Here is a 27281-nt window from a genome sequence, read left to right on the forward strand (position 1 = left end):
GTATGTCAAATGCCCTTAAGACGCACGTTCGACGAATGCCAGTTGACTAGGCACCAAAGTGATTACAAATTATTTCCTATTATTCGTCAAAAAGTCTTTCTCGTATGTTTTTGTTATAAATAGCTGTGGTCGTAGGAGATCCATTTGTCTGACCGAAATGCAACCCATTCTTCTTTTCCTTTTATGCATGATCATGTTATATATATAGTTAATTAAATTTAGAGCCTCATCTTTTTATCATAAATAGCCCTATCTTCTTTAAATTTTCATGATCTTATAACTTCTGACAGTTTCTAACTGATTTGTCAACAAGGTGGCATGTTTAACAGTAGGTGTGGTCCTTCAACAAAGCTGCCCAAGGCAGTTAAGCGTATTTCCCTTCTCAACAATAACCTTATCATCTTATTACTTTATTAAGTAAACAGTTGTTCCTGTTTCTTCTTTATTTCTCTTTTTCTTTATAATTGTTTATCAGGTTTATCCCTATATCTCTATGTGCAACATTCGTGTTATCAAAGATCAATATTTGCAAAATTTAAAGAGAATTCGGTGACCTGAGAGCAGTTATCTTTTGATGGCCTAATTTGATTTCAGTTTTCTGTTCCTTTTTTGTTTCTTTGACTACAAATATATCTTTTGGATCGTCCTGTTGTTTTCTTTTATCGTGTGGAATATTTTGGAGCATTCCTTAAGAATTACACGCTCGTTACCAGCAACATGCAATGTAGAAGTGCCTAACTTTGAGCTGTGATTGCTGTGGGCTAGACTTGCCGAGTGATATTATCAAAACCATAGAATGTAAAGCTTCATATTATCAAAAGGATATCATGCTAACAGTATTATATATTTTCCGCTAGAATGTGGAGGTAGTGAATCTACTACAACAGCCAGCGTCCCCATTTTCTTTCAAGGCGGTTTTTCTTTTCTTAAAAGCTGTAGAGTAAATTTTCTGTATTGTTGGAAATTTGCTCAAATAACCAAAACATGCATATTGTCTAAGCACTATCCTCAAAACTAATTATTTGCACAATAATTTGTTCTTTGTTTTTAATGAAAGCTTGTTCTGCCTTTAAAGCGTTTTGTCATTTTAGCCTGTCTTGTGACATTGTTCTAGAGATAAGAAAGACACCTGTTTAACTTTTAAGGTTGTTTATTAAATGCTTGCTTCTTTGTTCGAACTGAGCAGCCTTTCCTGTGCTAGATATTTCAATTAGAAATTTACTTTTATTAGCATAAAATCTACAGTCATAATGACTACCCATAAAAAGGCTCTGGTAATGATTGCTTTAAAAAGAAAGATTCGTGTCTTAGATATCCATTGTTTCTTTGTTAAAACAAAAATCATGACCCCCAACTCTAGTCTAGAATAGAATTTGCGGCGTATCATGGATTGAGATAACATTGTACTAGGCACACTGCTATACTGATGGAGTCTTTATCTCGTTAAAATGCCTAATCTTTCTTATCACTATCTTGTGAAGATAGAATCGTATGCAGCCCAGGTCATATCTTAGGCTCCGTCCTGTTTACAAATGCCTCGAAAAAGAGCATTCATTGGGATGTCGGGGACTTGATTTTTGCAATAGATCCCGTTTCTCCTAGGCCAAGTCGGCAATATCGGGAATGGCTTATAAAAACACATTCACAATCGTAAGAAACGTAAGAAGCAGAGTCGTCGACTCTACAAGTCGTATTTACCCCTTTCCTTCTCTCCGACAATTACTGCAAATTGTCTTGAAGCACAAATCGCAGTTTTAAAGGTGAATTTCAGCCATAGTTTTTCTTAAAATGATTTAAGTTAACTGCAAAATTTCAAAGTAAATAAAAATAGATATTGTTCCACATCTAGCTTGAACAGTATTTGCCTGAACTTTCAACAGAAAGAGAGAGAGAGAGAGAGAGAGAGAGAGAGAGAGAGAGAGAGAGAGAGAGAGAGAGAGCGGCAAGAGGAGTATCTCGGAAAAGGAATGCAAAATTTCAATTTACTGTTGGATGTTCAAAGTTATTTTCAAAGACATTGTACAAGGCTCCTTGCAGAAGCAATTTTCATAAAGGGTTTACTTTTGGTGCTTGTAAAAGGTTACAACAATGAAAATGTAAACATGAATAAAAAAACAGACGAGAATCCTTTGGCCATTAATAATAAAATCCTACCTCAAATGCAGAATTTTACTCAGGGTATGGAAAATGTTATGCGACGATTTGCAAGCCTCTCAATGTGGTTGCTGTTGCAATCGTAAGCTCTCATGCTCTTCAGTAACACCATCAGCATACTTCGATTTTTAACATTTAAAAAGTATTAAGTGTTGACATTATCACCTCACCCGAATTAATACACAGAAATGGGCCAAAAGAGCAACCAAATGGATCCCAGGGGCTAGTAAAAGAACAAAAAGAAGGCCTAAGCGCAGATGGAGAGATGAAGCCAAACAAAAAGCAAGAAAGGACTGGATGCAAATGGCTCAAAATTGTGGTGAATGGAAGCGTTTATGGAAGCTATCCACCAGCAGTGGCGGGCCAGCTAAAGGTGATGATGAATAATGATGATGTTGAAGTGTTATAGCATCGCTGTACTGTTGGCAAAAGTACTCAGCTTTTACAAAATGCCAGTTATTGGCACCACCTTGAAGTTGGGTTACGATTAAGATCTTTTTGGTCAAACTGCTTCTCTTAAGCACTGCACACAGATAAATCCCAATAGGTTAATTTGCAGGGACGTGCGAAATTGTCAGAGATCAACCCAAGAGAAGCAGTGCAAAGCCAATGGTAAATGAAGTGTTCTGTATCAAAAAGGATTTCAATATAGTCTTAAAAGAGATCTTGTTCCTGAGCAAATTCTCGATTTAGACATGGATTGAGAGATTAGTAATCTACCACATGTGACAATGGTTTTTGAGCCTAAGAAAAGGACAAACTTTCTCAAGAAAATTACTTACTCTTTTAATATCCAATCACAAAGGCTGTTTGACAAGTTAATACGAGGTTTTCGACTAATTTATTAAAAGAATAGCCATCTGACGACGTGGGAGTCACATTGTTAAACGATCTGGTACTGCATACCGTACCTTTAATTTTTGGATGGTATTTCAAGGGGATGGGATGAATGATAAAGGTTCAGTGCATTGGCTGTCGAAGTAATATTTCTTTTCAATAAGAAATAACTGAAAATATTAGTATAACGCGTAAAGCACAACATAGGGGCATGTGAGGGAATCCGAGTGACAAGTAGCTCCATGGTTAAAATGGCTTTTAAGAAATCAGAAAGTGAAAGAACCTCCCCTGCTGCTCTAGATCTTGTAGCGTATCACGTGTCTGAAGCAGTCAAGCTATTTATCTTCGTAGCAATGACCCATTTCGTTAGCTACAGTGCTAAGATACACCGTTATCGATTCACTTATCTTAATTTATTGATAACTATGTAATAAAACAAGAGACACAAACCCAAAGCTCTAAACCAGCTCTAAACTGATTCACATCGCCCTCTAAGTGCTTTAAATTAATATTTTAGTACTGTGATGAGTTATCAGATGTTCACTGTGTGTTTAATCTTATTCCGAAAACATTAGCGATAACATTGTATCAACTTTGCTAGTCATAGTGCTGCTCTCGTGACCTACAACGCGAGGAACCTTTCTATGCAGTTGCACAAAAAGACTGGGTATGAACAGAATCTCCTATAGCTTAGTCTCTTTGACCACCTATGAACAGAATCTTCTTTATTTATTGCGACCGCCGGTGCGCAGAATTTTCTCTACACACTGCGACCGTCTTTCTTTTAAAGCAGAATCTTCTTTATTAGTTCCGACCGCCTAACAACAGAATATCCTTACAACGTCCTATATACAGAATCCACTTTGTCTATTTCTACGCCTTTCAACAGAATCGCCTTTTTTACTGCGATCGCCTTTTCTATTTGTGATCGCCTATGAACCGGATCTGTCTATTTATTGCGACCTCCTATGTAGAGAATTCCGTTTGGATTGCTTCTAATTATATGATATTTCTTAAGCATAATGTCTATCAATTTGACCCGTCTGCATTGGCTTTTAACAGCGCCCAAGAACGAATATGATAACTCTCTAAATGCCATATAGACTTGGTGCAACTACACTACTCAAAGAAAACGCATATTGCAAAGCTTTTTAAAACCGTATTCTGGTTGCTGACGACGCTCTTGCCTAGCCAATCCATCCTCGGATTTAACGGATCAAGATGACAATGAGTAAAAAATTCTTCGGACGCCGTTGCTCTTAATTTTATCATTTCTACATCCAATGTAATTAAGCTGCTTTTTTTATCGGTGAATGCCAGGTCGACTATACGCCCTAGGTTAACTGTCAGCACAGTTTCTTCCGTGGCTATCTCTGGGTTATGCTTTCTTGCAAGATATAAAAGTACATATTTATGTCAATTAGAACTGAAATTTGAAAATTGCTCTTTTTGATCAACAGGCATAATTCAACTTCTCTATCTGTTACTTGTGCACAAAAGTATCTTTAATTACGTTGTGCCGTGTCATAAATATACTCTGACATATTTTGGCTTTATTTTTTGTGAAAGATGTTGCTAAATATTTTGATAGAGGCTGGCTTGTTGAAGTTGGGGTTCCGAAGAGCATGATGCGAATGAATTTGGGAGTTTGAAGGTCTGTGAAAAACTTTTCGAAATTGTGGGTATCATGGGGGATATAAATTGGTTGGAATGAGGCACAAAGCAATTGGGAAAATAACTGCGAACATATAAGCATAAAGGTTATAGAAAGTTTTTGGCTTCGTTTTTCTCCGGTATTTGATCAGATTTTCTGTTTTATATTGATGTTAATGTCAAACTAGCAATTCTTGTGTAACAGAGTAAAAATTGATGATAGAGATGTACAATATACAGGTTGATTCAAAGGTTTAGAGTTTTGCAGACTCTTCCATAGCTTAAAATGACCAAAATAAACAATTTGTTATTTTTCGTTAGAGCATGACCATGATGTTCATGACTAGTCCACCCATTTACTGTTGGTTTTATTTAGTTTTCATTTCACCCACCCAGCACTAGGCGCAGGTTTTTTTGGTTGGGTTGAGTTTTGATAATGTACAGGATTTCATGACAATTTTTTTCATCAATCAGGCTAATGTTTGTCGTACAGTAAAAAGAACACCTGAAATTTGATTTGAGTCAAACAATCTGGAGAAAAGATATTTAAAATGCGTCTAAAAGTGAAAAATCAGCTGAATCTTTTCTTAAAATTCTCGGTAAGGGCAAGGGAATTTTTTAAAGGGTTACTGTTGTTTTTCTTGGTTCATTAACACTAGTCAGGGAAAGACCTGTGGCTCTTCCAACTATATGTTCGCAAATTTCGAATAGGCTCAACTAAATTCTTTCTTTACCTAGAATATGTCCTTCCTTTTTTTGAACATTTAAAGCTCGGCACTTTGATTTAGGCAGGTGACAACGGAACTGTTGCCAATGTCCCCTTCTGCAGTACTGAGCGATCAAGATACTTTATCAGATATGCTTGTGCAGAACTCAAGCCTGCCTCATATCGTAGGTCAAATTCAACTTTAATCTAATTGTTAGATTTGGGATTACAAATAGGATAAGCTAGAATATCAGTGAATTTAAGGATAAAAGATTAAGCTTTTCAAGATGATTCTTTTTTGTCTACTTAAAGCTGTCGCAAATACCTTCAAATGAGTAATAATTGAATATTCGGTGGATCATCATTGTAAATTTTGTTATCAAAGAGAAATTAGCAGTCACCTTTTCCTTTGCCAATGCTCCTTATTTTGTTGTATCTGTCAACATCTGAACACAGCAGATTTCAAAGCTATAGCTTCAAAGATCACTTTAGGATACGTGCGCTAAGTTTTACAAAAGAAACAGAGCAGTGATACTTCGATGCTCTCCTGTATTCCCAAGATTATCGTAATTAAAACAGTTCCTTAGGTAGGGAATTAGCAAGTCTCGTACTTTCTTCACTGTAAATCGTAGGTTCCTTTTCATGTGGTTTCCAGATGAAACGACTTTGCTCCGTCAATATACAGATTCCGGTCTAGGTAGAGCTCTGTAAAATTTTTAGAATTGTTCTATAATGTATATTTACTTTCTCATACATATATAATTTACATTTCAACCTATCATGAACATATGGGCCTAGGAAGTATCAGTTGCCATCCTTTAGATATGAAACTACATTGCAACTTTTCCACTTCGTACCCAGTTCTGTTCTCTATACTTTCTTTTAAGGTTACCATGCATATGCCTGTAGCATCAATGCAAGGCCTTGAAAGTGCCTTTGCTTGTTGATTTGTTTTGTGTGTTTTTTATATTTCGGATATTTTCTTGCCAAGTTTTAGCTGTAGATGGCTTAAGTTGTTATGAATGAATCTTTTCTCAAATATTAAAGATAAATCACAATATGTTTGAAAAGGTGGATGCTGTCTGTTAATCGAATTAGACTCTTCCCGGTTTCTTTCTTGAGAGCCTTGTGAGCACTTGATGGATGACCACGTGACGTTATGTATTCGTCTAGTTGTGTGAATTTCTTCGTTCGATCCACAAAATGTTTTGATCAAGCAAATTAAAGTGTGACGCAGTCAATGAATTTATAAGGAAAATAAGTCATTCATTCCTGCGCGTACTAGTATTCGTTACAAACGACCCAGGAAGAGAGATAAAAAGTACTGTGAATGGCCATGCTGTCAAGCAAGTTGAAACTGGATGACCTAAGATACGGTGATATGTCTGATAAAATAAGATACATTGCCATATTATATATTATCGTGTTTAGGTGGACTTAAGCTTGTTTTTGATAGTTATCAATCTATCCTTATCGCTGATAATATGTCATTGTCTTTGACATTGAACAAGTCTTCAAGGATGGAGCAAACAGTGATACAAACGACAAAGTTCGTTGCTGCCTCCGAATGAAAATCCCGGCAATTAATCGAGGCTGGATCGTGCAATATTGCAATTGGTCCATCTCTTCAAGTACATAAAGTTTTTGAATCAGCTCTAATTCCTCACAAGCAGAGTGAATAAGCAAAAGTTACAACAAATTGGACTTTCGATCATTTATCAAGGAACACATTTTTTTATATGTATCCAGATAAGATATTACAATACAAACTAAATTTTACTATACTTGCTAATTACTCTACGATACTGCAGGTAGGATACCACGGGAAGCAAAGGACAATAACAACCCTATGGCCATTACATGCAACTAGACAAATAAATACGAACCCTACACGTGCACATAATGAATGTTAACAAAAAAAGATAAGAAGTACATATATAGGAAATTAAAAATAAGAGGGTGAGGCACAAGGTTTAGGAATATTTAATGAAAATGACTTATTATCCTTCAAAGCGTTCCGTTCTTGAAATATAAAGGATAATAGATTCTTGAATGAATTTATTTACTTTAAATGGCAACTTTTTGTCACCGTACAAAAGAATCTGTAAAAGGACAGGATTAAGATTTTTGGCAAATTCAAATGAGTGCAGTACTGAAATGACACATGAGAAAATTCTAATTTGACGCTTAAACGAAACAAATCGGTCTAAACGGTCTAAATGAGTGCAGAATAAGAAAATTATTCTTGTATTATATGGTATTTTAATGGTAATGTCTACGAAAGAAGATATATAAAATCATCTTGCTAATTTTATTTAGTCTATGATTTTTGGAACCAATATTTAAGATATTTAATTTCTAACTCCAAAAAACTGAAACTTATTTTTTCAGTTATAATTTCCATGAGTAGTTGTCTTCATTGTCAACATGGAAATTCATACCCTATAATTGTGGTGTTTGATACCAAAGCACGCTAGAGGTCCTTTGACTTGGCTTGTAAACTAGAAGTGACTGTAGAATTGAAATTTATTTGCGATGATGATTATTTATTAGCCGTTTAGACCGATTTGTTTCGTTTAAGCGTCAAATTAGAATTGATTAGTGTTTTATTTGGTCCTTTGTTCAAGAGAAAAGTACCAGGTCCCGTGACTCTTCAGAATGTTCGAACTGACTTTTGGGAAGGGGATACCCTGAAGTGGGTACATCCATGTTTGACCTCGCATTTATGACTCAAAGTAAATTTTATTCACTTGCATGCTACTTTGTGGTAATAAGCCTTCGTTTTGTTTGCTGTATAACTCACTTAATCAATTATTTAAATTTTGAAGCGTATCTCTAAACCATTTTAAAGTTTTAACAAGATTAATGTAACATCAGTTTCTAAACAATCATGTGTTTATAAAAGGTACGTTTTTATTATAGATTAAGTTGGCATGCTTTCAACCTTTTTTACCAAAATTTCAATGCACATATTAGTTGCAATAGCACGGAAATAGCTGAAAAATCGATATGCCTATCCATTTAGGAAGCTGTTGAGTATATATTCTTTCGCCTCTGGTGGTATAGCCAGTAAGGAATCATAGCCATTATTTTCTGTCTGTAAACATCTTGCTGGAAACATTGGAATAGTCACCTTCTATTTGAAATGAATTTTAGCTTCAATCCTATTGACTATCGGCAAGAATATTATTTATTATATATCCATTTAGAAAGCTGTTGAGTATATATTCTTTCGCCTCTGGTGGTATAGCCAATAAGGAATCATAGCCATTATTTTCTATCTGTAAACATCTTGCTGGAAACATTGGAATAGTCACCTTCTATTTAAAATGAATTTTAGCTTCAATCCTATTGACTATCGGCAAGAATATTATTTGTGTATCACAATATTTGTGTATGACTATCGGCAAGAATATTATTTGTGTATCACAATATTTGTGTATGACTATCGGCAAGAATATTATTCGTGTCAAAAAGGTATCACAAAGAAATTACATAATGTATACTTAATATAATCATAATCTCACGAGAATATAGAATGTTTGTATCCAGTATCCTTGGAAGTATTTGTCAGTGGCATAGGGAGTGAGTGCCCGATCACCATCTCCCAATTCCTTTTCTTTTCTCCAGCAACAATTTGTTTGCCTTTTTATGAAGCGTGTCTCTTTTATCTTTGCATGCCGAGAAGCAGAGGAGAATTAATTGTTTGCTCAAATTATGAAGCGTTCTAATTTCGGGTTTGCTACTGATTTTTATATGGCCGCGGAAGTACGCTTTTATTGTTATGTTTCACTCTTTGGCCTATTTCTGAACGTCTTTTCATACCCATGAACAGGTGTTTTGTCGTTTGGCACTTCGTTATTTGCATTGCCTACACGTTTCTTGGTGAATTCTCATCAATCATCTTCTTCATTTGAACGTTGCTTTGTGCGCGTCCATGTTACGTATGATTGTAATTAGATAACAGGAAGAAATGATGACCAAATTATCATTGAATTGGAAAGATCAAACAGATTTCCTCTTAAATGAAGAAAATCTTCAGCAGCGGTAAATCTTGTAATACAGCTAATACGTTGCTGAATTATCTAATCCGTACTTTTCTCTAATCCATGAACAGACAGTTAGTTTTTCATTAAGGAATTTTGGTCGGGATGCCTTTATAACTAGACAATAATGCAGTGAATTATTGTTGAAGGAGCCCTTGCATTACACATTATGTATGAACATTCACCAACGTTGCAAGCTTTAGTTACGACCACTTTAGTAAATTTTCTAAACAACCAAGGTTAAAGGAAATTAAGCAGGGTCTCTTTTTTGTGCCAGGGTACCGGAATCGCAGAGAGTTAGAGAAAGTGCGAACTGCGGAGGAAAACTCGTTTCATTGCCAGATGCAAAAATGTGCTTATGTCAGTACTGGAGAGGGCTGGAGGCAAACCTTCCTAGCCTGCGCACAGACTCTGAAGTATCTCACTGTAAGAGTCTTGTGCGCAGGCTAACCGTCCTAACTTGATATGGTCCCAAAATTATTGATACCAGAAATACCAAGATTTGACCAGGTCCTTTTTTATAAGACAACAGGTGAAGATTTCCGCAAATTCGTAAAATCGTAAAACTTTGTTTCGTAAGATGGACACGGAAAACGTAAGATTTCCGTATTCCGTGTATCACTTTCGAAAAAATCCGCGTCCGGCAAGTGTGGAGAATTCCGTCGTTCGTTCAAAGCAATCGACAGAATTTCGAAAACCCGCGCCAGGTTTATTTCAAATTCCGTTGTTCCACAAACTCTGATGACCCCCACTATATGGCCCTGAAAACTTAAGAAGAAAACGTGTCACTTTGACCAAAGAAGTAGAAAGGAAAATGTTAACGTTTTTCAGTTTATCCAGAAACTCAAAGATTACATTGCTTTTGATCCACAACTCAAAACTTTGATATGCGTTGCTGAAATTCGTCCCTACTTTTCGTTACACCTTCCCTAATAGGATTATGACCCCCTTTAATGCAGGAGACCACCAAAGTCCGTGATCCAGAGAACAATTGATGCAAAACGTTGTTGTAGCATTCTACGCACGTACCAACCTACCTTCACACTTGGGGACACAGACAATAAATGCCTAAACTAATTTCTAATTAGATTTTTAGAAGTCGATAACAGCCTGATAAAGCGTAATCGTAAAAACAATTCACATCATTATTCATGAAATGCACGTCTAAATAGGCGATTTATCAAGACGCCTTGTTTGTCTCGACTAATTAGCCCCTTAAGTCGGATCTTTTGTCTCATTTCAATTTAATACTGAACATTTAGGTCAAAACCAAGCAAGTTCATGTATTATCTTGAAAGGTTCACATAAGTGAATGTGCCATTGTCGGCAAGCTTTGATAATTATTTATTGTATTTGTGAGTACCTCGCCAGCTCGACCTGCCATGAGGCACATTCACTGATCATTTAGCAAAAACATCGGTTGCCTCGCTTTGGGACTTCCTCCAAGGCTCTTCACACAAAATAGAGATGAGAGATTAAATAAGGGCTACAGGGGTCATATTGCTTGAAGTTGGGGACAAATCACTGCGTGGAAATCCCGTATTCTTTTGATAGAAGTCATTTTGTTTTATCAGTAAATCCCTAAAATTCCCTTTATTTTGGTGGAAATCTCGTGCCCTATTTACAAGAGTATAATGTCGCTCGACTTTAGCCTGTGTGCAGACTCTACGGAGGAGAAAAAGTCCAGAGGGCAAGGAAAGTAGACTTGAGCAATCTACTTTCCTCATCCACTGGATTTTTTCTCCTCCATAGAGTCTGCACGCAGGCTACTCGTTTTGCGATAAAGAATATTTTGGAGAAATCGTTCGTAGAAGATTTTTCAAAGAAACTTCCTTTGTTTGGTGAAAAATTTGATTCACCTAAGAGATTACAAAAATGAAGCATTTTTCACAACCTTCCAGTACACCTTTAAGTAAAGCATTTTTTTAATCCAGTAGTTTTATTTCAGTGTTGGATGGTGACATTAGGTGCATCTTCAAGAAAAATGCTTCCATTGCGATATTTTGCTTTGGTCCCTTGACGTCTGGATTTCTAAATACCCATTCGTAATATGCGATTAGAGTAATTCTAATCCATTTTAATGAAAGTGGCGGAATAGTTTCAAAAATTATATGTGATAATAAGTAGTTTGACTAATGAAGATTCCCTAGTGGGCGACCCATAAACTAATTAGAACATTGGCGTTCGAACGATTTCCCTGCATAGAACTTTTCACCCTTGCTTGTTTTTCATTTGTGTTGGTCGTGAATTGCCTTTTGTTCATAATGGCATTGCAAAGCCATTCAAGGAACTAAGTTATCTGGTAGCACAACACAAATTAGATTAAGGCATTTTAAGCATCAAGCAAGATCTAAAAACTGCAGGAGGTGAGTTTGCATCGCTGTGGCAATATGGCATGTCCATCGATTGACAAACTTTGCAGCTAAAACATGTTGCGACACTGATAGAAAGAAATGACCTATGGACCACAATCAGCAATTAAACCAACTTCAAATAGAATAACTTAATTACAGATAAATGCAGAAAATTTAAATGCTAAAATTAAGCTACCTGTCGTAATTAAGATGTTTACTAGTTCAGGCTGTAAACATAAATAAACGGGTTTTGATCTTCTTAATTTCTTCAATAAAATACTTGTTGTTGTCAAGATCACAGGTGTTAGTGTCTAGTGTCTAACTATATATTAATCCCTCCTAACAGTGATGTGCCTAGACAATTTTGCTTGGGGGTGGGGGGGGGGGGGTGGGGGGGCGGCGGGCTGCGTTCAGAAAAAAAATGACCGACTTTATTTTTTTGACCACTCTTTTTTGTACGAGCCAGTGAATTCGAGTTCAGACTGACTGTTTTTCCAAAAATATGAGGGTAGATTGTTCTTAATTTGTTTTTAAATTAATTTCAGAAAAAAATGACCGACTTTATTTTTTTGACCACTCTTTTTTGTACGAGCCAGTGAATTCGAGTTCAGACTGACTGTTTTTCCAAAAATATGAGGGTAGATTGTTCTTAATTTGTTTTTAAATTAATAGGGTGTAAGCGGTGCGATTGCTAGCGTTTTCGCTCAAGGGAGGTGTTCAGGCCTTATTTGCCAACAAAGTGAGTGAGACAGCCTTCATTTGCCAACAGGTTTCAATGTTCACCGAAAAAGAACCCACATGTGGCTAAAAGTCCTCGTTTTTTGGATAAAACATTGTTCAAAATTGCATTTTACAGTAGCTCAGCCTCAGCTTGTTCTTAATTTGTTTTTTTAACTTTTGACCAATTTGAGGCTCGTGTTCTTATAAAAAAGAGTGTATTACAAAAAAGGAATGTATGTGCTCCCATCTGTCTACGATTAAGTAAATTTCGTCGCTAGTATACAGAAACTGGTTATAGAGTAACCTGTGTTCAGGCCTTTCCGAGTTGGCACATCCCTGCCTCCTAATATCTGAAACAAAGTATCTAAAAAGACTAACTTTCTCAAGGACTGAAGGACTTTTCCCTGTGTCGTCAGTCTTAACCAACAGTTAGTTGTCGTCAATTGATAACTGTAGATTGTTTTTAAATTGCATGGAATATTGTGTCGGCAGAGCAAGCGTGACTATCGAATATTCAGTGAGGGGCTTGGAACTAAATAGGGACCAAAAATTCCTAAACTGGTGTCCGGGCCTTTCAAACAAGATGCGTTGTTGATTTCTGATGATTACAAGGTGGTCATATTGAAGAGTCAATCCTTGTTAAAGATCCTCAACTCAGATATTGTTCGAATTTTAGAAAAAGCCTCAGTGGCGGATTTTGAGGGAAAGGGGGCAACTAGGGGCATTTGCCCCTCCCTCAACGAGTTGAAGCATGTCTAGCGCCCCTTTTTTTGGAAATTGTGCGCCCTTTTTGAAGAACGGGAAGCAGGTGTAAAAATTTCCGAGACTTTTAAGTTAATTTCCTTACAAAGTGAATACAGCGTACACTCATCATTAATTTCTGAAAAATTTTCAGCGCCCCCACTACCAACTGCCCCTCCTTCAAATTTTCTCTGGATCCGCCCCTGAAAAGCCTAACTTCATATTTTTAATGAGATGGTTTTTAAGTTCTTTGACTTTTTCCCTCTTCTAGATGCCTAAATATTTTATACAAAATAAAGTGATAAAACATGCACCAAATAATGCAATTATTTAAAATGAAATGAAATTCTGCAAGTTATTGAAAATTTGGAAAATTCAAAAAAAAGGAGTACTGAAACTTGGGCCAAATACTTGGGCCAAATAGCATACTTTTCGAAGATGGAACAAAATTTTGCCAGTTTGTGAAAATCAGGATATAACAAAACAAGGCTTCTACAAAAAAAATAGTGTGGAATGTGTTGATAACCATGATACAAGATGCAGTGCCATACAAGACGTGAGCGTCCTTTTGTATGCAAGGGCAAGTTGTCTAAATTGAACTCCAATTGCTATCTTTCGTACAGTAAGCGCAAAGTATCTATCATTGTCATGTGGAGTTGTTCTCTCAGCTGATAGTCATAGAGCTCTTAATTGATGACGTCACAAAAGTCTATTTAAGAATTTTTAAATATAGACCCAAAACAGAAAAGAGCATCGTGTAATACCTCTAAGTATGTAAAATTAGTTAAATGTGTTGCGAATTGGCTGAGATTTGGCCATGTTATATAGTGAGTCTGGTAACCAGGGTATGGCCACGTGAGCACAGATTCGTTCAATGAGCCCAGACCCTTCTGTAATTTGGTCTCTGTTCCAACTTTAATCCATAGCTTCAAATCTTTCCTTGGCCATTTCCGCCTGATTTTCGAAATATTTAACTTATTTTACACATTAAAAAATATTTCAACTGATCAAAATTAAAAAAATACTAAAATATATTTTTATGATGTCACACTAAAGAACTCTATTTTCATTATATAACAAATATGTTTCTTTTTCTTTTTAGGAAGGCTATAAAACAACAGTTGGTGAACGTGGTATTAAATTGTCTGGTGGACAAAAGCAACGGATAGCAATAGCTAGAGCACTGATACTGAATCCAGATATTCTACTTCTAGATGAGGTATAAGTAAGAAATATCTTTATAGTGCTAATTTTGAAGTTGTACCGACATTTACATTGGTGATATTTATATAATCTTATTCTATATGCGAAAAATTATACGGGCTTCAAGTTTCATCCCCATCAAATCGTTGATTAACGTTTGGAAATAGTGTCAGATATGCCAAAATATATGAAAATTTTGTAGACTATTATTCAGGTTTTAGAATGTTTTCTTCTCTTGGAAGACAGCTGAAAACGTATGCGAATCCTTGCTATATTTTCTCTCTTTAACTTTGGATTTTTAACCCCATAATTGCTCCAAATATAGGTCTTTACGGATATAAAAATCCGTGTTTTTCAATTTCATACCTACATATATAAATGTTGTTATTAATTTTAGTTTTAGCTTTTGAGACCAAAAGTAGCATATTCATATAAACACCTATGTATGCTAAAACTGATAGAAGTTATGTGTGATATTAATCTGATAGCAAAGGTCTGTTTTTATCAATATTGGCCTAAACAAAAGCAATGATTCTTTGTGGGTTCGTATTCAGTCCCGCCGAAAGCTTTTCTGGGGGCTGGGGCAAAAAGAAAAATGAGGTCCACGCTGACGTCATTAGAACAATGATTTTCAATGGTGGTTGTTATTCAAAACTTTTTGGACCCAATCTCATCTCGTGGCCTGAGACAATCTACTTCCTGCCCCTGCCCCCTGCTTTTCTCTCGATTGGTCGGTACATGTTTACGGAATAGTGAAACTCTTTAAAGAAGCAGGTAATTGCTATGTAAGAAGGCTCTTTTACATTGCCAATCCGCTTATCATATTGAAAATTGAGTTAGGAATTCCTCGTGATGGTATCTTGAAAGTTTTATTTTATCATTAAGGCCACGAGTGCGTTGGATGCAGAAAGTGAGCACCTTGTTAAAGAAGCTATTGATCGCGCCATGATTGACAGAACTGTCTTGGTTATTGCGCATCGCCTGTCAACTGTGAGAAACGCATCGACGGTAATGTTGCCATTTTCTTTTCAATTTCATTTTAATAAGTTTGTGCTCTTGCAATTTCATCCTTTTTTTTATGTTCGACAATTTCCAAGGTGACCCACGGGTAAGATTGATTAAGCGAATTGTTAAGTAACAATTTACGAATAATTTTTTAGTGCTCAGATAGGTTCATTTATAAACAACAACTCAAAACCCAATCAATGTTGATTCTCTTTTAATCAATAGCTTGACTCGGTTCTTTAGGTTATCGTCATTGATCAAGGCTGTATAGTGGAGCAAGGAACCCACGATGAGCTGCTACAAAAGGAGGGGCAATACAAGAAGCTTATAGCACGGCAGTTAAATGCAGGGGAGATCGCCGACTTCGCTTTGCTGTCAGCTGGTCAGAATGGCACCCCCAAGTCTAGCCCGACATTGCAGATTGAGAACAACGACCTTGAAAAATCTCCGTCTGATCATTAAGGGGCATGTGTCTTTGTTTGACTCTGCATTAGTTACAATATTGCATTTACAGTTGTTTTATAGGTTTAACATTTCAATTATAGTTAGTTAAAGTGCACAAAAGACATTTTAATATTTCAGTTTTGGTGCTAGATGCATCTGACTTTCGTCACGATTGTATAGCGTAATATATATAACTGTTTCTTTTTAACCCATATGTATCAGGTAATGATGATTCAGATCGAAAAAGTAGTGTTGAAGCAAATAGTATATGGCATGTACTTGATTTACAGAATATACTAACAACTATCTACTTGTTTTTAATGTATCTTTTCGTCGACTGATGTACCGTTGTGTCTTTCGAAAATTTTCCAAAATAATATTTAAAAACAAGATGAGAGGAATCGGTGAAAAAGGATAGCCCTCATCCTCATTCACAATTTCTTTATTGAGCATGTTTTAAAACGAAATGATTCAGTATATAAGTTAAACATTTGAGCAATAACGAATATGTTTTCATGTGAAAATTTTTGGATATAAATTTGTTCATTTTTCTAGTTTGTAATAGAGCTGAATATTAAGGATGATAGCCCTGAAATATTTTCTTTTAAAAATTGAGTAGAAGCGCTGCATGGTCGTCTTGTTCTTGATTTGGACTAAGTCAAGTTGTTGTGGATATTGAGCCTCGTCTTCAATAGGAATACCTCCTCAATCAGTGAATGGAAAAAGAAGACCTCATAGCCAACAATGTACACTTTATAATTTCGTGATGCCGACTATTGGGCATTCTTGCTTCACAATTTTCGTGTTTAATTGTGTCCTGGGGGGCCTAAAATGATACCAAAGCATTTACTAGTATAATGAGGAATAAAGATAGGGAGAAAATTTAAGAGTACGAAGGCCTACTTTCTGCTTTCTATATTTTGCAATCGGTTTCTAAGGATATAAGCTTACAAAAATGACGATTTTTCGAAAAGTTTTTAAAGCCACAATTCTCTTTTAAAGCCTTAGATACATTAAAGAGACGTTTTCTTTAATCGTTTTCCTATTATTCCTCAAAAAATTACACTATAGGCTTATGAAAAATGTAGATTTTTTGTAACGTTTTCAAAGACAAATTTGCTCTTAATGAATGAATTAACAGCATATAAAATATGTTTCTTTAGTCTTGGATACTTCAAAGTAATGTTATTCTTAATGTTTAAAATTTCTGCTCTTACACCGAAAAGTAAGGCTAAAGCCTTGCGTAAAATGTTCACCCTTTTGAAAAGACAAAACATGTCTTTGAAGTATAAAAAAGAACATTGAACTCATCTTGTTATCCTTCGATATAATAAGGCCACCTTATTTTTCTGATTAAAATATTTACTCATCAAATATACTCATCAAAAATGGCTATAGGCCTACGTAAAATAATGATTTTTTCCGAAAGTTTTAAGGTCAGGCAGAACACTTAAAGTCGATAGGTAATAGTGATGTTATTTTGCTTTTGAAAAATTTTAGGTATTTCAACAAAAAGTAAGGCTATAGGCTTCCGTCAATTATTGATTTTTTTCCAAAAATTTAATGTGTAAATTTGCATTTGAAATGTACAAAAAGCAAAATTTACTCATTCTTGCATGTTTCGTTAGCCTTTAATACCTTCTAGTGGTGTTACTTTGCTTTTGAAAAATTTTAGATATTTCAACAAAAAGTAAGGCTATAGGCTTTCGACAATTATTGATTTTTTTCCAAAAATTTAATGTGTAAATTTGCATTTGAAATGTACAAAAAGCAAAATTTACTCATTCTTGCATGTTTCGTTAGCCTTTAATACCTTCTAGTGGTGTTACTTTGCTTTTGAAAAATTTTAGATATTTCAACAAAAAGTAAGGCTATAGGCTTTAGACAATTATTGATTTTTTTCCAAAAATTTAATGTGTAAATTTGCATTTGAAATGTACAAAAAGCAAAATTTACTCATTCTTGCATGTTTCGTTGGCCTTTAATACGTTCTAGTGGTGTTACTTTGCTTTTGAAAATTTTTAGATATTTCAACAAAAAGTAAGGCTATAGGCTTTCGACAATTATTGATTTTTTTCCAAAAATTTAATGTTCAAATTTGCATTTGCAATGTACAAAAAGCATAATTTACTTATTTTTGCATGTTTCTTTAGCCTTTAATGCGTTTTAATGGTGTTACTTTTCTTTGTAAAAATTTTGGGTATTTCAGCGAAAAGTAAGGCTATAAGCTTTCGTCAATTATTGATTTTTTTTTTAAATTTGATGTTCAAATTTACTTATTTTTGCATGTTTCTTTAGCCTTGAATACGTTTTAATGTTGTCACTTTTCTTTGTAAAAATTTCGGGTATTTCAGCGAAAAGTAAGGCTATAAGCTTTTTTCAATTATTGATTTTTTTTCCAAAAATTTAATGTTCAAATTTGCATTTGCAATGTAACAAAGCATAATTTACTTATTTTTGCATGTTTCTTTAGCCTTTAATACGTTTTAATGGTGTTACTTTTCTTTGTAAAAATTTTGGGTATTTCAGCGAAGAGTAAGGCTATAGGGTTTCGTCAATTATTGATTTTTTTTCCAAAAATTTAATGTTAAAATTTACTTTTTTTGCATGTTTCTTTAGCCTTTAATACGTTTTAATGGTGTTACTTTTCTTTGTAAAAACTTTGGGTATTTCAGCGAAAAGTAAGGCTATAAGCTTTCGTCAATTATTGATTTTTTCTCCACAAATTTAATGTTCAAATTTACTTATTTTTGCTAGTTTTTTTAGCCTTGAATACGTTTTAATGGTGTCACTTTTCTTTGTAAAAATTTTGGGTATTTCAGCGAAAAGTAAGGCTATAAGCTTTCGTCAATTATTGATTTTTCTTCCAAAAATTTAATGTTCAAATTTGCATTTGCAATGTACAAAAGCATAATTTACTTATTTTTGCATGTTTCTTTAGCCTTGAATACGTTTTAATGGTGTCACTTTTCTTTGTAAAAATTTTGGGTATTTCAGCGAAAAGTAAGGCTATAAGCTTTCGTCAATCATTGATTTTTTTTTTAAATTTGATGTTCAAATTTACTTATTTTTGCATGTTTCTTTAGCCTTGAATACGTTTTGATGGTGTTACTTTTCTTTGTAAAAATTTTGGGTATTTCAGCGAAAAGTAAGGCTATAAGCTTTCGTCAATTATTGATTTTTTTTTTAAATTTGATGTTCAAATTTACTTATTTTTGCATGTTTCTTTAGCCTTGAATACGTTTTAATGTTGTCACTTTTCTTTGTAAAAATTTCGGGTATTTCAGCGAAAAGTAAGGCTATAAGCTTTTTTCAATTATTGATTTTTTTTCCAAAAATTTAATGTTCAAATTTGCATTTGCAATGTAACAAAGCATAATTTACTTATTTTTGCATGTTTCTTTAGCCTTTAATACGTTTTAATGGTGTTACTTTTCTTTGTAAAAATTTTGGGTATTTCAGCGAAGAGTAAGGCTATAGGGTTTCGTCAATTATTGATTTTTTTTCCAAAAATTTAATGTTAAAATTTACTTTTTTTTGCATGTTTCTTTAGCCTTTAATACGTTTTGATGGTGTTACTTTTCTTTGTAAAAATTTTGGGTATTTCAGCGAAAAGTAAGGCTATAAGCTTTCGTCAATTATTGATTTTTTCTCCAAAAATTTAATGTTCAAATTTACTTATTTTTGCTAGTTTTTTTAGCCTTGAATACGTTTTAATGGTGTCACTTTTCTTTGTAAAAATTTTGGGTATTTCAGCGAAAAGTAAGGCTATAAGCTTTCGTCAATTATTGATTTTTCTTCCAAAAATTTAATGTTCAAATTTGCATTTGCAATGTACAAAAGCATAATTTACTTATTTTTGCATAATTCTTTAGCCTTGAATACGTTTTAATGGTGTCACTTTTCTTTGTAAAAATTTTGGGTATTTCAGCGAAAAGTAAGGCTATAAGCTTTCGTCAATCATTGATTTTTTTTTAAATTTGATGTTCAAATTTACTTATTTTTGCATGTTTCTTTAGCCTTGAATACGTTTTAATGGTGTTACTTTTCTTTGTAAAATTTTTGGGTATTTCAGCGAAAAGTAGGGCTATAAGCTTTCGTCAATTATCGATTTTTTTCCAAAAATTTAATGTTCAAATTTGCATTTGCAATGTACAAAAAGAATAATTTACTTATTTTTGCATGTTTCTTTAGTCTTTAATACGTTTTAATGTTGTCACTTTTCTTTGTAAAAATTTCGGGTATTTCAGCGAAAAGTAAGGCTATAAGCTTTCTTCAATTATTGATTTTTTTTCCAAAAATTTAATGTTCAAATTTGCATTTGCAATGTAACAAAGCATAATTTACTTATTTTTGCATGTTTCTTTAGCCTTTAATACGTTTTAATGGTGTCACTTTTCTTTGTAAAAATTTTGGGTATTTAAGCGAAAAGTAAGGCTATAAGCTTTCGTCAATTATTGATTTTTCTTCCAAAAATTTAATGTTCAAATTTGCATTTGCAATGTACAAAAGCATAATTTACTTATTTTTGCATGTTTCTTTAGCCTTGAATACGTTTTAATGGTGTTACTTTTCTTTGTAAAATTTTTGGGTATTTCAGCAAAAAGTAGGGCTATAAGCTTTCGTCAATTATCGATTTTTTTCCAAAAATTTAATGTTCAAATTTGCATTTGCAATGTACAAAAAGAATAATTTACTTATTTTTGCATGTTTCTTTAGTCTTTAATACGTTTTAATGTTGTCACTTTTCTTTGTAAAAATTTCGGGTATTTCAGCGAAAAGTAAGGCTATAAGCTTTTTTCAATTATTGATTTTTTTTCCAAAAATTTAATGTTCAAATTTGCATTTGCAATGTAACAAAGCATAATTTACTTATTTTTGCATGTTTCTTTAGCCTTTAATACGTTTTAATGGTGTTACTTTTCTTTGTAAAAATTTTGGGTATTTCAGCGAAGAGTAAGGCTATAGGGTTTCGTCAATTATTGATTTTTTTTCCAAAAATTTAATGTTAAAATTTACTTTTTTTTGCATGTTTCTTTAGCCTTTAATACGTTTTGATGGTGTTACTTTTCTTTGTAAAAATTTTGGGTATTTCAGCGAAAAGTAAGGCTATAAGCTTTCGTCAATTATTGATTTTTTCTCCAAAAATTTAATGTTCAAATTTACTTATTTTTGCTAGTTTTTTTAGCCTTGAATACGTTTTAATGGTGTCACTTTTCTTTGTAAAAATTTTGGGTATTTCAGCGAAAAGTAAGGCTAAAAGCTTTCGTCAATTATTGATTTTTCTTCCAAAAATTTAATGTTCAAATTTGCATTTGCAATGTACAAAAGCATAATTTACTTATTTTTGCATGTTTCTTTAGCCTTGAATACGTTTTAATGGTGTCACTTTTCTTTGTAAAAATTTTGGGTATTTCAGCGAAAAGTAAGGCTATAAGCTTTCGTCAATCATTGATTTTTTTTTTAAATTTGATGTTCAAATTTACTTATTTTTGCATGTTTCTTTAGCCTTGAATACGTTTTAATGGTGTTACTTTTCTTTGTAAAAATTTTGGGTATTTCAGCGAAAAGTAAGGCTATAATCTTTCGTCAATTATCGATTTTTTTATTCCAAAAATTTAATGTTCAAACTTACTTATTTTTACAAGTGTTTTTAGCCTTTAATACGTTTTAATGGTGTTACTTTTTTTTGTAAAATTTTTGGGTATTTCAGCGAAAAGTAGGGCTATAAGCTTTCGTCAATTATCGATTTTTTTCCAAAAATTTAATGTTCAAATTTGCATTTGCAATGTACAAAAAGAATAATTTACTTATTCTTGCATGTTTCTTTAGTCTTTAATACGTTCTAGTGGTGTTACTTTTCTTTGAAAATTTTTTGGGTATTTCAGCAAAAAGTAAGGCTAAAAGCTTTCGTCAATTATCGATTTCTTTTCCAAAAATTTAATGTTCAAATTTGCATTTGCAATGTACAAAAAGCATAATTTACTTATTTTTGCATGTTTCTTTAGTCTTTAATACGTTCTAGTGGTGTTACTTTTCTTTGGAAAAATTTTGGGTATTTCAGCAAAAAGTAAGGCTATAAGCTTTTGTCAATTATCGATTTTTTTTCCAAAAATTTAATGTTCAAATTTGCATTTGCAATGTACAAAAAGCAAAATTTACTTATTTTTGCATGTTTTTTTAGTCTTTAATACGTTTTAATGGCGTTACTTTTCTTTGTAAAAATTTTGGGTATTTCAGCGAAGAGTAAGGCTATAGGGTTTCGTCAATTATTGATTTTTTTCCAAAAATTTTATGTTAAAATTTACTTTTTTTTGCATGTTTCTTTAGCCTTTAATACGTTTTAATGGTGTTACTTTTTTGTAAAAATTTTGGGTATTTCAGCGAAAAGTAAGGCTATAAGCTTTCGTCAATTATTGATTTTTTTTTTAAATTTGATGTTCAAATTTACTTATTTTTGCATGTTTCTTTAGCCTTGAATACGTTTTGATGGTGTTACTTTTCTTTGTAAAAATTTTGGGTATTTCAACAAAAAGTAAGGCTATAGGCTTTCGTCAATTATTGATTTTTTACAAAAATTTAATGTGTAAATTTGCATTTGCAATGTACCAAAAGCATAATTTACTCATTCTTGCATGTTTCTTTAGCCTTTAATACGTTCTAGTGGTGTTACTTTTCTTTGGAAAAATTTTGGGTATTTCAGCAAAAAGTAAGGCTATAAGCTATGGTCAATTATAGATTTTTTTTCCAAAAGTTTAATGTTCAAATTTGCATTTGCAAAGTACAAAAAGCATAATTTACTTATTTTTGCATGTTTCTTTAGTATTGAATACGTTTTAATGGTGTTACTTTTCTTTGGAAAAATTTTGGGTATTTCAGCGAAAAGTAAGGCTATAAGCTTTCGTCAATTATTGATTTTTTTTTCCAAAAATTTAATGTTCAAATTTACTTATTTTTGCAAGTTTTTTTAGCCTTTAATACGTTTTAAGGGTGTTGCTTTTCTTTGTAAAAATTTTGGGTATTTCAGCGAAGAGTAAGGCTATAGGGTTTCGTCAATTATTGATTTTTTTCCAAAAATTTTATGTTAAAATTTACTTATTTTTGCATGTTTCTTTAGCCTTGAATACGTTTTGATGGTGTTACTTTTCTTTGTAAAAATTTTGGGTATTTCAACAAAAAGTAAGGCTATAGGCTTTCGTCAATTATTGATTTTTTACAAAAATTTAATGTGTAAATTTGCATTTGCAATGTACCAAAAGCATAATTTACTCATTCTTGCATGTTTCTTTAGCCTTTAATACGTTCTAGTGGTGTTACTTTTCTTTGGAAAAATTTTGGGTATTTCAGCAAAAAGTAAGGCTATAAGCTATGGTCAATTATAGATTTTTTTTCCAAAAGTTTAATGTTCAAATTTGCATTTGCAAAGTACAAAAAGCATAATTTACTTATTTTTGCATGTTTCTTTAGTATTGAATACGTTTTAATGGTGTTACTTTTCTTTGGAAAAATTTTGGGTATTTCAGCGAAAAGTAAGGCTATAAGCTTTCGTCAATTATTGATTTTTTTTTCCAAAAATTTAATGTTCAAATTTACTTATTTTTGCAAGTTTTTTTAGCCTTTAATACGTTTTAAGGGTGTTACTTTTCTTTGTAAAAATTTTGGGTATTTCAGCGAAAAGTAAGGCTATAATCTTTCGTCAATTATCGATTTTTTTATTCCAAAAATTTAATGTTCAAATTTACTTATTTTTACAAGTTTTTTTAGCCTTTAATACGTTTTAATGGTGTTACTTTTCTTTGTAAAATTTTTGGGTATTTCAGCGAAAAGTAGGGCTATAAGCTTTCGTCAATTATTGATTTTTTTTCCAAAAATTTCATGTTAAAATTTACTTTTTTTTGCATGTTTCTTTAGCCTTTAATACGTTTTAATGGTGTTACTTTTTTTGTAAAAATTTTGGGTATTTCAGCGAAAAGTAAGGCTATAAGCTTTCGTCAATTATTGATTTTTTTTTTAAATTTGATGTTCAAATTTACTTATTTTTGCATGTTTCTTTAGCCTTGAATACGTTTTAATGGTGTTACTTTTCTATGTAAAAATTTTGGGTATTCCAACAAAAAGTAAGGCTATAGGCTTTCGTCAATTATTGATTTTTTACAAAAATTTAATGTGTAAATTTGCATTTGCAATGTACCAAAAGCATAATTTACTCATTCTTGCATGTTTCTTTTGCCTTTAATACGTTCTAGTGGTGTTACTTTTCTTTGAAATTTTTTTGGGTATTTCAGCAAAAAGTAAGGCTAAAAGCTTTCGTCAATTATCGATTTCTTTTCCAAAAATTTAATGTTCAAATTTGCATTTGCAATGTACAAAAAGCATAATTTACTTATTTTTGCATGTTTCTTTAGTATTTAATACGTTCTAGTGGTGTTACTTTTCTTTGGAAAAATTTTGGGTATTTCAGCAAAAAGTAAGGCTATAAGCTTTTGTCAATTATCGATTTTTTTTCCAAAAATTTAATGTTCAAATTTGCATTTGCAATGTACAAAAAGCAAAATTTACTTATTTTTGCATGTTTTTTAGTCTTTAATACGTTTTAATGGCGTTACTTTTCTTTGTAAAAGTTTTGGGTATTTCAGCGAAGAGTAAGGCTATAGGGTTTCGTCAATTATTGATTTTTTTTCCAAAAATTTTATGTTAAAATTTGCATTTGCAATGTACCAAAAGCATAATTTACTCATTCTTGCATGTTTCTTTAGCCTTTAATACGTTCTAGTGGTGTTACTTTTTTTTGTAAAAATTTTGGGTATTTCAGCGAAAAGTAAGGCTATAAGCTTTCGTCAACTATTGATTTTTTTCCAAAAATTTAATGTTCAAATTTGCATTTGCAATGTACAAAAAGCATAATTTACTTATTTTTGCATGTTTCTTTATTCTTTAATACGTTCTAGTGGTGTTACATTTCTTTGGAAAAATTTCGGGTATTTCAGCAAAAAGTAAGGCTATAAGCTATGGTCAATTATCGATTTTTTTTCCAAAAATTTAATGTTCAAATTTGCATTTGCAAAGTACAAAAAGCATAATTTACTTATTTTTGCATGTTTCTTTAGTATTTAATACGTTTTAATGGTGTTACTTTTCTTTGGAAAAATTTTGGGTATTTCAGCGAAAAGTAAGGCTATAAGCTTTCGTCAATTATTGATTTTTTTTTCCAAAAATTTAATGTTCAAATTTACTTATTTTTGCAAGTTTTTTTAGCATTTAATACGTTTTAATGGTGTTACTTTTCTTTGTAAAATTTTTGGGTATTTCAGCGAAAAGTAGGGCTATAAGCTTTCGTCAATTATTGATTTTTTTTCCAAAAATTTTATGTTAAAATTTACTTTTTTTTGCATGTTTCTTTAGCCTTTAATACGTTTTAATGGTGTTACTTTTTTTGTAAAAATTTTGGGTATTTCAGCGAAAAGTAAGGTTATAAGCTTTCGTCAATTATTGATTTTTTTTTTAAATTTGATGTTCAAATTTACTTATTTTTGCATGTTTCTTTAGCCTTGAATACGTTTTGATGGTGTTACTTTTCTTTGTAAAATTTTTGGGTATTTCAACAAAAAGTAAGGCTATAGGCTTTCGTCAATTATTGATTTTTTACAAAAATTTAATGTGTAAATTTGCATTTGCAATGTACCAAAAGCATAATTTACTCATTCTTGCATGTTTCTTTTGCCTTTAATACGTTCTAGTGGTGTTACTTTTCTTTGAAATTTTTTTGGGTATTTCAGCAAAAAGTAAGGCTAAAAGCTTTCGTCAATTATCGATTTCTTTTCCAAAAATTTAATGTTCAAATTTGCATTTGCAATGTACAAAAAGCATAATTTACTTATTTTTGCATGTTTCTTTAGTCTTTAATACGTTCCAGTGGTGTTACTTTTCTTTGGAAAAATTTTGGGTATTTCAGCGAAAAGTAAGGCTATAAGCTTTCGTCAATTATTGATTTTTTTTTTAAATTTGATGTTCAAATTTACTTATTTTTGCATGTTTCTTTAGCCTTGAATACGTTTTAATGGTGTTACTTTTCTTTGTAAAAATTTTGGGTATTTCAACAAAAAGTAAGGCTATAGGCTTTCGTCAATTATTGATTTTTTACAAAAATTTAATGTGTAAATTTGCATTTGCAATGTACCAAAAGCATAATTTACTCATTCTTGCATGTTTCTTTTGCCTTTAATACGTTCTAGTGGTGTTACTTTTCTTTGGAAAAATTTTGGGTATTTCAGCAAAAAGTAAGGCCATATGCTTTCGTCAATTATCGATTTTTTTTCCAAAAATTTAATGTTCGAATTTGCATTTGCAATGTACAAAAAGCATAATTTACTCATTCTTGCATGTTTCTTTAGCCTTTAATACGTTTTATTGGTGTTACTTTGCTTTGGAAAATTTTTGGGTATTTCAGCAAAAAGTAAGGCTATAGTCTTTCGTCAATGATTGATTTTTTTCCAAAATTTTAATGTGTAAATTTGCATTTGTAATGTACAAAAAGCATAATTTACTCATTCTTGCATGTTTCTTTAGCCTTTAATACGTTCTAGTGGTGTTACTTTTCTTTGGAAAAATTTTGGGTATTTCAGCAAAAAGTAAGGCTATAAGCTATGGTCAATTATAGATTTTTTTTCCAAAAATTTAATGTTCAAATTTGCATTTGCAATGTACAAAAAGCATAATTTACTCATTCTTGCATGTTTCTTTAGCCTTTAATACGTTTTATTGGTGTTACTTTGCTTTGGAAAATTTTTGGGTATTTCAGCAAAAAGTAAGGCTATAGTCTTTCGTCAATGATTGATTTTTTTCCATAATTTTAATGTGTAAATTTGCATGTGTAATGTACAAAAAGCATAATTTACTCATTCTTGCATGTTTCTTTAGCCTTTAATACATTCTAGTGGTGTTACTTTGCTTTGGAAAAATTTTGGGTATTTCAGCGAAAAGTAAGGCTATTGTTGCGACATAGACGCTCGTCGAATCATGCGCCCTATTAAACTCGTTATTCTGGTTTGCCCAGTTTCAAGTAACTCGTTAAAATAACTTGTTTATATCCTGTTTGTTGACTTTATTGCTATTACCTAGTTCTATCCATATTTGGTTATCGTAAACTTGTGTACGCTGGTACCACCCCTTTCGCGCTGTTAACTTTATCTTTTTGGTAGTAATTTTTATGTTTGTATTCTTGTCACGCCGTTTTTTAGTTAGGATGTTTTCCAAGTTGTCAGTCGATGCATAGTATTGATATTTACCGTCAAGTACTCGCCTCGGTGATTCAATGGTTAGAAGACCAGCATTTCTTTGGAAGTAATTAAAGCGATATCAAGACTCTGTTTTACGTACTGATTAACTCGAACTCTGGTTTTCTTTGCTTTGATTATTTTT

General features: G+C 32.5%; 1 protein-coding gene across 1 annotated transcript in view; it reads left to right on the top strand.

Annotated features, from left to right (window-relative positions):
• The window catches only part of LOC135683898 (uncharacterized), a 44288-nt gene extending 28119 nt beyond the window's left edge, over positions 1-16169 (top strand). The window contains exons 17-19 of the mRNA XM_065199280.2: positions 14314-14430; positions 15300-15422; positions 15663-16169. Of these exons, the coding sequence (XP_065055352.2) occupies positions 14314-14430; positions 15300-15422; positions 15663-15881 (459 nt within the window). The 3' untranslated portion in view covers positions 15882-16169. The remainder of the gene's footprint in view (positions 1-14313; positions 14431-15299; positions 15423-15662) is intronic.
• The last annotated feature ends 11112 nt before the right edge of the window (positions 16170-27281 follow it).

The sequence above is a fragment of the Rhopilema esculentum genome, chromosome 7, assembly GCF_057945365.1.
Source record: "Rhopilema esculentum isolate cy_ngs chromosome 7, ASM5794536v1, whole genome shotgun sequence".
Classification (NCBI taxonomy): Eukaryota; Metazoa; Cnidaria; class Scyphozoa; order Rhizostomeae; family Rhizostomatidae; genus Rhopilema; species Rhopilema esculentum.